This window comes from Aethalodelphis obliquidens, unplaced genomic scaffold (assembly GCF_003676395.1).
Source record: "Aethalodelphis obliquidens isolate GAN/ISIS:26980383/991018 unplaced genomic scaffold, ASM367639v1 scaffold116, whole genome shotgun sequence".
In the NCBI taxonomy this organism is placed as follows: Eukaryota; Metazoa; Chordata; class Mammalia; order Artiodactyla; family Delphinidae; genus Aethalodelphis; species Aethalodelphis obliquidens.
Window position 1 is genome coordinate 1995997 of NW_020838060.1, and position 9706 is coordinate 2005702.

Consider the following 9706-nt stretch of genomic DNA (forward strand, 5'->3'; position numbering starts at 1 on the left):
GGTTTGCATTTGCCTAGGGTTTTATTGTGTTTACTGCTCTGGAGCACTTTTAAGGTAATTTCTTAGCCTGGAGATTCTGTACAAAGCAGCAGTGTGTGTTTGAGCCCCATGCCTCCAGGAAGCACAAGTGCAGCATTTTGACTTCTCTCAGATAACTTTGTTCCCCCTATGGCTTATTCTGAGTCTTGTCTGGGGTGGTGGGCTGAGTTTTTCAGTCTTCATCACTGATAGGGCAACTCTTTAGTGGTTTGTCTCCTTTAGCTAAGAGCTCCTGTTCTGCAGCCTAGGTTCACATGACCTCAATTCTGGCATAATTACAACTGTGGGTTCCTTTTTTGCTTTTGGCATCTGGATATTTCTCTTTCTGAATTTTGAACTAAGTATTTAAACTTATTTTGGAGGGGGGTGTTCCATTTTATCCAGCATTATTTGCAGTAGGAAGGGGCTTGCTGTATTTGCTCCATCCTCAATCTTGACAGAAGTCCTAACATCATGGCCCAAACCTTCCTAAAAAGGGCTAGATCTTTGCTTGATTTTTTTTTCTTTTTTTTTTTAATTCTACATTCGGTCTGGCAATGGTTTTTTTTTTTTATGCGGGCCCCTCACTGTTGTGGCCTCTCCCGTTGCGGAGCACAGGTTCCGGACGCGCAGGTTCAGCAGCCATGGCTCACAGGCCCAGCCGCTCCGCGGCATGTGGGATCTTCCCGGACCGGGGCACGAACCCGCGTCCCCTGCATCGGCAGGCGGACTCTCAACCACTGCACCACCAGGGAAGCCCCTGGCAATAGTTTTTTGGATGTGAAACCAGGAACACAGGCAGTAAAAGAAAAATAGACACATTCAAAAATAAAACTTTATCAAGATTAAAAACTTTTGTGCATCAAAGGACACTATCAATAGAGTGAAAAAGCAACCCACAGAATGGGAGAAAATATTTGCAAATCATGTATCTGATAAGGGATTAATATCCAGAATATATAAAGAACTCCTACAACTCAATAATAAAAAACCACACAACCCAATTAAAAAATGGACAAATTTACCAAATTGTATACATAAATTATGTGCAGTTTTTTTATACCAATTAATACCTCAATAGGGAAAAAATGGGCAAAGTACTAGAATAGATATTTTTCCAGTCGAGATATATGTGACTAATAAGTACATGAAAAGCTGTTCAACATCACTAATTACTAGGGAAATGAAAATGAAAATAATGAGATACCATTTCATGCCTGTTAGCTTGAATATTATCCAAGACACAGAAAATAACCAGTGTTGGTGAGGATGTGAAGAAATTGGACATTGCTTGTACATTGCTGATGGGAATGTAAAATGGTGTAGCTGCTGTGGAAAATGGCATGGTGGTTCCTAAAAAATTAAACAGAATTTCCATATGATACAGCAATTCCACTTCCGGGTGTATAATCCAGAAGAATTGAATGCAGGGACTCTAATGGATATTTGTACACCCATGTTTATAGTGGCATTATTCTCAGTAACCAAAAGGTGGAAGCAATCCAAGTGTCCATTGGGGGGTGAATGGATAAACAAAGTGTAATATATACATACAATGGACATACAATGGAATATTATTCAGCCTTAAAAAGGAAGGAAATTCTGACATGTGCCGCTACATGGATGAACCTTGAGGACATTATGCTAAGTGAAATAAACCAGTTACAAAAAAACAAATATTGTATGATTCCACTTGTATGAGGTACCTGCAGTAGTGAAATTCACAGAGACAGAAAGTAGAATGTCTGTAGCCAGGGATGGGAGTAGAGGGGAGTGGGGAATACAAAATTTCCGTCATGGAAGAAAAAGTTCTGGAGATGAATAGTGGTGATGGTCGCACCACAGTGTGAATGTACTTAATGCTTCTGAACTGTATACTTAAAAATGGTTAAAATGTTAAATTTCATGTTATGTAAATTTAACCACAAAAAAAACATTTAATAAATTAAGGATATATACTAAAAAATATTTATTTGCATTAGCACTTTATCCTCTGCTTCTCTCTCTGACAGGAGTAACTCTGTGGTAGGGAAATAATGATCTCATCTTTCTACGATGTGATAGATATTCTCTTTGCCCCTCCATATCCACTTTCTATGCTTCTCTGCCCTTCTCAGCTTTCCAGCTGGCTTGTCCCATGGGAGGTGCTGGCAGGAGATCATGAAGATGGGAAGAGAGAGAAATCGGTATTTATTCCCCTGGCTCCCTCCTGCCGCCTGTGGTCTGATAGTGGCCGTATTTCTATGAACAAGGCCACAGCATCTGTGGGGACTCCTCTCCCTTGCCTGTGGTTCTTGCTAGCTTCCAGTAACTGCTCCTTGGTTTGCCCAGTCAGGCCTAGTGGTGGTAACAGCTTCCTAATTTTGTTAGTCCCTGGTGCTTTGACATCCCTTCTGTTTCTCTTATCCCTGAGCACAACTTTGTAATAGTCTCTTCAGTAAACTTTCTTCAGTGACCCTGGTGAGTGTGCACGTGTTTCCTGTGGGAACCCTGACTGATATGCGTAGTGTCCCAAGTCTGATTTTATAGCACTATCTACTTTTTCAGACCCACTATATGCCGGGCACCACGCTAGGTACTAGTGATACAGTGATGCATTTAACTAGATCCCTTTTCCTGAGTTCAAAGTCAAGTCTGGGAAGACATCACTGTTGCAATACAGAGTGATAAGTGCTGTAAGAGAGGTGAGAACAGAGTGCTGTGGAAGCACAGTATAAGGGGAGATGACACTTGTGCTGCTCTATAGAGTAGGAAAAGGTGGGAAAGGGGCGAAGGGCTTTCAGGGCAGCAAGAAGAGATTATGAAGGGACAGAGGCACAGCACTTAGTTATCAGCTCAGGAGTATTTGGCAAGTCTAGAGAGAAGTGGGAATGAGGCTGGAGAAGGGGTTAGGGACCCACCATGAAAGCCCTTGGGTGCCCAAAGATAACTGTGGATTTCATCTTGCTTATTAAGAGGGATCAATGCTTGGTTTTAACCAAGGGAGTGACATCAAGTTTGCCTTTAAAAACTCTTTGGTCACAGGGTGGAGAAAGGAGTAGAAGAGATCAAGCTGGGGCAGAGAGAAGAATACGAGTTTATTGGGAAATGGTAGAGACTGTCTTTTCTGAAGTCTAGGGACCAGTAGCTGGCTGGTTAACTTAAAAAAAAAAAATCAGTTAAAATGGGTATTCATAAAAATATTCTAAATATTTAAACTTAAAACATGTACATTTACCAATATTTTGCTCTACTGCCTTTCTCGCATAAATCACACTTATGATTTTCAGTTCCTTTTTTTAAAAAAACAATTTATTACTTATGTATTTATTTGGCTGCACTGGGTCTTAGTTGCTGCACGAGGGATCTTCATTGCAGCATGTGGGATCTTTTTTTTTTTTTTAAGTTGCGACATGCAGTATCTTTAGCTGTGGCATGTGAACTCCTAGTTGCAGCATGTGGGATCTAGTTTCCTGACCAGGAATCAAACCTGGGCCCCCTGCATTGGGAACGTGGAGTCTTAGCCCCTGGACCACCAGGATGAAGTCCCAGTTCCTTTAAGTGGAGGAATTTAAAGATACTTGTGAGGCAATCTGAGTGAAAGATGCTTCTAGATTTTTATGAGGCTTTTCACATTTGTTTACAGTTGTTTCAGCTACACCTACATCAACCACAGTTATCTTCAGTGAGTTTCTCTAATCAAGTTTTTGAAAAGAATTCAATTTGGCTTTCAGAAAGACAACAACTATCTTTTTGCACTCATAGTTCTTTGTTTATTTGTTTATTCATTTGTTCCCCCCCACACTAGAAGGTAACCTCAGTGAAGGCAGGAACTTATCTGTCTTGCTGACTGTATCTTCAAAGCCTATGACAGTGCCTGTAGTAGGGGTGTATAGACGTTTAATGAGTGAACAATAAGTGATGTCTCTCCATCAGTCTGAGTAATTTAGATGATTATGTTGGTATCATTAGTCATGATTATTTATACACCCAAGATGCATTTTTACTATTTACTTTGCAACTTCTGGTAACTGTTTCCATCAATCTAATTTATATTCCTCCCAGTCATCTCCCTCCCTTGCACAAATTTACTGACTCTCCAGTGTGTGCTTTAAAAAACAATATTGTTTTATTACTACCAGCAGGAGTGGCCTGCATGGGGTGGTGGGTACACTGGGCTCAGGGTATGTGTGGGCTGTGAGGGGTAGATGATAATTGGGAGGCTGAAGGAAAGGGAGTGGGGCTGGAGGCCAGGCCCAAAGGCTCCTCCGATTTACTTCCGGGAAGAGGTAGACTTAAGAAACGAGTCATGGCAAGCTAGGGCCAGGCCGCCAATAAGATTAAGAAATTCTTGGAAATCTAACTGTCCATCAGAGTCGAGGTCCAGCTTCTTCATCATGCGGTCAAGGACACCAGGGTCCTTCTGGTTCTGCAAAGATAATAATAATAATGATATTAGTACCTTTATATTGTACTTTCTAAGATGCTTTCAAAAATGTTTCCACATTTTATTCTTACAAGAGTGTGAGGTACCGGGTAGGGGTTATTAATATTCGCACTTTTCAGAGACAGAAACAGACTCAAACAGGTGAAGTGAGTGGCCTAAGCGGAAGACCTAGGACACGAACCCAGCTTTTCTAGCTCCTAGTCCAGGGTTCTTTCTGTGACCAATTTTGTAAAAACAGTGGAAAACTTTTTCTAAGTGTTGCATGCAACTCCAATATACAAACTACATAAAAGCAGAGTGACTGGAGGTGGAAAGAGGATGCGGTCCCTGCCTAATCAGCCCCATCCTCCACTCATCCAAGCCCCCAGCACATACGCACACTTACATCCACTGGTTACAAATGGCTACTTAATTAATTTAGAAAGTCAGTCCTTTAGTTGCTAGTGGCTACCATATCAGGTAGTGCATATATAGAACATTAATTCCATCACTACAGAAAGTTCTACGGCTGCCCTAGAGGCTTTGGGGTGGAGGAATAAAATTTGAAAACTCTTCTATTACTCCATTTACCATTTTGTAAGCCCCTCTCCTTAAATGAAAAAAATCACTGTTCCCTATGTCAGTGTAGTTTGATAACTTTGATCTTTAGAACATACTTTATTCAAAGAAGAGGAGAACAGAAGGTCCTTTAATAGTCATTCAGAGTTTACTCAGCCCTAGGGGCTCAGCTGCTGTCCTTCACGCCTAGCCATTCTCCCAGGGTCTTGTTTCATGCTGTGTGTGGCCTGGGGGTGGGGGCAGGGACCAATACCTTTGTGAAGGCACCCAGCTCTGTATTCATGAAGATAAGGAACTCCGCCTTGGAGAGTTTGCTGTTGTTACCGTCCCTTCCAGCATGCCTTTGGAAAACAGCAATCAGAGACTCGATGCACCGTTCAGTCTCTGTAGGGCTGGATGTTTTTGCCTTTGGAAAAAAAAAAATTCAAGGTTCAGACAAGGGCAAGATATCAAAAGCTGGGTGCTAGGGAAAACTCCAGAGGATCTTGTCTCTTCATTTTGGGTCAAGCAGTTTCCTGAAAGACTCGGTCGTTGTTTAGGGGGCTAAGGGGCCCAAGACAACCACAGAAAGTCACATTCGGTGAGCTTCCTCCCCACATCTCCTCACATGTTTATTCCAGGTGAAAATTAGTGAGGGTAAATATGGAGCATGCTGGTATGTTTGAAAGCAGTAGACTGCCTAGATGAGCGTGAGGTGACAGGGTTTACTGATATTTTTAGAATGTGTGGATAAATATATGTATAACTATATATCCACAAATCCATATACATACCAAGCATTGTCTATAGATTAAAAAGTTCCCTATTTTCCAAGAGTATATGGAGGCTACTGTGATAAGTGAAATGGCATTTCTTTTTAAAGGAATACTGAATTCCCAGGACTCATACATTTTCTAGAAGAAAACTAAAAGCATAGTTATTATTGTGTATGGGGTAGGAGATCTGAGAACTTTTTGGATGTTGGAAAGCAGCTTTCGTATTTGAGAGTTAGAACCCCTTAATTTTACACGTGAGGAAACAGGCATGAGAAGGGAACTGACATGGCAGAGCTACTGCTACAATCTCAGCCTCCAGGTTGCTTTCTGCAGCCCTTGGCCTTTGCTCCTTCTATTCCCAGATGCCACTAATTCCCACAGAAAAGGCTGGTGGAACTTCTCTGGTCACTTCACACCAGGAAGGTTGATATGGGGGCTCTTAGGTTGCCACTCACACAGCTCCCATCGCATCTACGGAGCTGAACCACAGCTGTGGTTGCACTAGAAGGAGCACAAGCTTCATATCCTGTTCTGGGCTCTGCTTTCCTTACAACAGATGTCTTCAAGGAAATTCTGTCATGCCGAGTCTGCCCCTCATTCCAGCCAGCACCTAGGCCCCAGACGTGAGAAACTCGTGGGCTCCCCCTGGTGGATAAGAAGGGGAACTGCAGACTTTCTGGAAATCTTGCAGGGCCACACCCTTCCTCCAAAGCTTTCTCTCTGGACATTAACAATGTCTACATTGGATGGTGACATTCGCAATGTGGCACTTAGCCCGTTAATTTGTTCTTGGGATGGACTTCCTGGAGCCCAGAGCTGGAGACTTTCAGGCCCCATAATTAACATGTTAAGGATTGATGTGAGCCCTGTTATTGATCTGAGCTCTTAGCTGCACAGCTGCCAGTCTCCTTCCCTCCTTCAGTCTCTCCAGGTGCTTTAACTGCCTAGCCAGGTGCCTGGTGCTCATTGCATACTGAAGCATCTATAAAGCCCCTTCTGGAGATCTATTCTTCCTCAACGGTCACATTGTCAGAACTTTTTCTTTAGAAAAGTGTTGGTAGCTTCAGAGTTTTGGTGAGAAACAAAATACCACAGCCTAGAAACAGATGTGTTTGCACAACAGCTTTTCTTACCAGGACTACAATCTCACAGTCTTACTAACGTGTCAGATTACAGATTACAGATTACTAACGTGCTGACTGGAAGGGCACACCAGATAGGGTAGAAGGTTCCAGGTTGAGGAGCAAGGGCTTTGTGATCTTTTTCTAGACCTACAGATGTGTCCTCTGCCTCTTTTCTTTGCGGAATTCAGATTGCTTTTTGATTTTCCAGTTTCAAAGTGGCTTTCTGCTTTTCCTTTTTCTCTCCTTAACGTCAATCTTGACAGATTTTTTTTTCCCCTTTAAAACTGTTGCTATCAGCCACATGGAGAAAGTTAAAACCCCTGCATTTCTTCCCAGAGGTAATTTCCAGAGGAAAAGAAACACAATTATCAAATTACTTAAATGGAATTGCAAAATTTGTAGTGCTGGAGGGGCAGAGAGGCCCAGAGACAGGAAAGCTTTGCTCAAGTTCGAGCAGTGGCTGAAGGAGGAGATCTCCTGCTTGGATGGAGGCCAGTGCTCCCCATCACTGCATCCTCAGAGTTGTATTTTATGGGAACAATGATAGGAAGGAGAAAACAGCGTGATAAATGGGTGCTGTGAGAGAATTAAAAAAATGCATGCTAGGGACTTCCCTCGTGGTGCAGTGGTGAAGAATCTGCCTGCCAATGCAGGGGACACAGGTTCGAGCCCTGGTCCGGGAAGATCCCACATGCCGTGGAGCAACTAAGCCCGTGTGCCACAACTACTGAGCCTGCGCTCTAGAGCCCGTGAGCCACAACTACTGAGCCTGCATGCCGCAACTAGTGAAGCCCGTGCACCTAGAGCCTGTGCTCTGCAACAAGAGAAGCCACCGCAATGAGAAGCCCTTGCACTGCAACAAAGAGTAGCCCCCGCTCACCACAACTTGAGAAAGCCCACGCACAGCAACTAAGACCCAACGCAGACAAAAATAAATGTTAAAAAATGCATGCTAAACACTCAACATTTGAGAAAGTTAAAAAAAAAAAAAGTAACGCCTGAAAAAACTCAAGTATTGCAGTTCTCATTCTTAACTAACATGCTCCCTTTCCTCCCAAGGAGCCCTGGTGGCATCCACCTTCCGCCGGGGCGGTCATTCCAGGTCTTTACCACTTGGTGGTGCTGGGTCTGCCTTTTCTATGTTCCATGGGACATTGATTCCTCGCTTTTGCACGGAAAGGAGAAAGCGCAGTCGGGGGTACAGACTGGCAGACTAAAGCAGGGGTTGGCAAACGTGTTTTGTAAAGGGCCAGATGGTATAAGTTTTAGGCCAGTGCGGCTCATATGGTCTCTGTCACTCTGCTTTTGTAGCAGGGCAGCAACCACACAGAAAACTCATGAATGGGCGTGGTCGTGCGCCAATAAAACTTTATGAACACTTAAGTTTGATTTTCATATAATTTTCACGTGTTACAAAGTATTATTCTTCCTTTGACTTTCTTTCAACTATTTAAATATGTAAAATCCGTTCGTAGCTCGTGGGCGAACAGAACCCCGATTTGGCCCTTGGGCGGAAGTTTGCAGACCTCCCTTCACTAAAGAGAGGCCAAGGAAGAGGCAGATTTTGGAGGTGTATTAATGGAAAAGAAAAGAGTTCAAAATGGGGATGGCAGGAGCTGAGAGAAGAAAAACAGGAGACGGGGTGAGCACCTAACAAGATGGTGGGCTAGGGGGAAAAAGAAAGGAGGAGGGGGCTTCCGGTCGCCGGGCTCCTCCCACATTCCTGGGCGCCGCTCGGCTAGCTGGGACCCGCTTCAGTTTCAGTCTCTGCGCCTTGGCCGGTTGCCGGTCTGTTACCGAAACTCTTGATTTCCCCTAGGGGTCAGACCATTAGGTCTGAAACGTTCCCTTTCTGGTCTCTAGAACTGTACATAACTAGCGTCGCCGCGCAGAATTCCAACCCCTGTCTTTAGGTCGTACCCCGGGCTCCGCGGACAGCGGCGGCGAGGGGCGTCCCGCACCGGCCGGACACCCCTGCCCCCGTCCCGGCTGAGCGAGGGGTCGGGGCGGCTTCACCCTGTGCGGGGCGCCGAGCGGGGCGCGGCTCGCAGTGCATTTCCTCTATCCCAGCCCTAGACCTTCGCCTGGAAAACAAAAGAACCTCCCGTTGCTACCCCTAGGCTGTTATTACAGGTATAATTCAGTGCTTCTTCCTTCCATCCGCTCTTTCCTAATTCCCTGCCATAGATTCATTCGTCCTGCTCTGGTTCCTAACACGTCCATATAAAAATCAAAGACCAAGTCTGGTGAAAAGTATGCTGTTGCTTTTTTCTTTTCATGCAAGAGGAAGACAAATAAAAAGCGCGGCTTACCATGTTCGGAGAGGAGCGAAGCACAGGGCTGCGAGCGAGGAGCGGCGAGGCGCGCACTGGGCGGCGGGCCGGGTCTGCTAACTCCCAGGTCCGGTCCCACCCGGCTCCGCCCCGCGCGGCTTCCGCCTGACTCACGCGACCCCTCCTCCGCTCCGTCCGCCGCCGCGCGGATCCGGACGGGTCACCGTCGCCTTTCTTTGCCAAGCATACGGCTTCACCTTAAAACTCACACAAAACCCATTGTCCTCCCTGAGCCCTAAATAATCTCTCTCCCCTGTCCCGTGAACCTTGAAGATTTTGAACTTTTCCGAATTGAAAGTTTTGCATAGCGGTCTTCTGGAAGTCTGTCCAAGTCTGTGGGTCTTTTCCCTGTACAAGCTCACGAGCTCATTCTGGTCATGCATGTTAGACAGGCAGAAAGGTCCCTTTGAAAAACGTGCAACGTGGAGTGTGGGCTATAAGTTCCCTAGAAACCAGGGCTGTCTCTTTCGCACTGGAGACGTTAACAGACTA

General features: G+C 44.8%; 1 protein-coding gene across 1 annotated transcript; it reads right to left on the reverse strand.

Moving 5' to 3' along the window:
* Positions 1–4102: 4102 nt before the first annotated feature.
* S100A11 (S100 calcium binding protein A11) lies at positions 4103–9317 on the reverse strand. The gene is made up of 3 exons (XM_027097854.1): positions 9194–9317; positions 5256–5408; positions 4103–4426 (listed from the first exon to the last, which is right to left on the reverse strand). Exons 1-3 carry the CDS (start codon positions 9194–9196, stop codon positions 4271–4273), a joined length of 312 nt encoding a protein of 103 aa, XP_026953655.1. The 5' UTR covers positions 9197–9317; the 3' UTR covers positions 4103–4270.
* Between the last annotated feature and the right edge of the window lie 389 nt (positions 9318–9706).

Excerpts from the sequence above, each read along its gene's own strand:
- S100A11 (XM_027097854.1), bottom strand. Across the intron at positions 4,427-5,255 it reads AGCTGGGTGCCTTCACAAAG|AACCAGAAGGACCCTGGTGT; the intron begins GTATTGGTCCCT and ends TTATCTTTGCAG.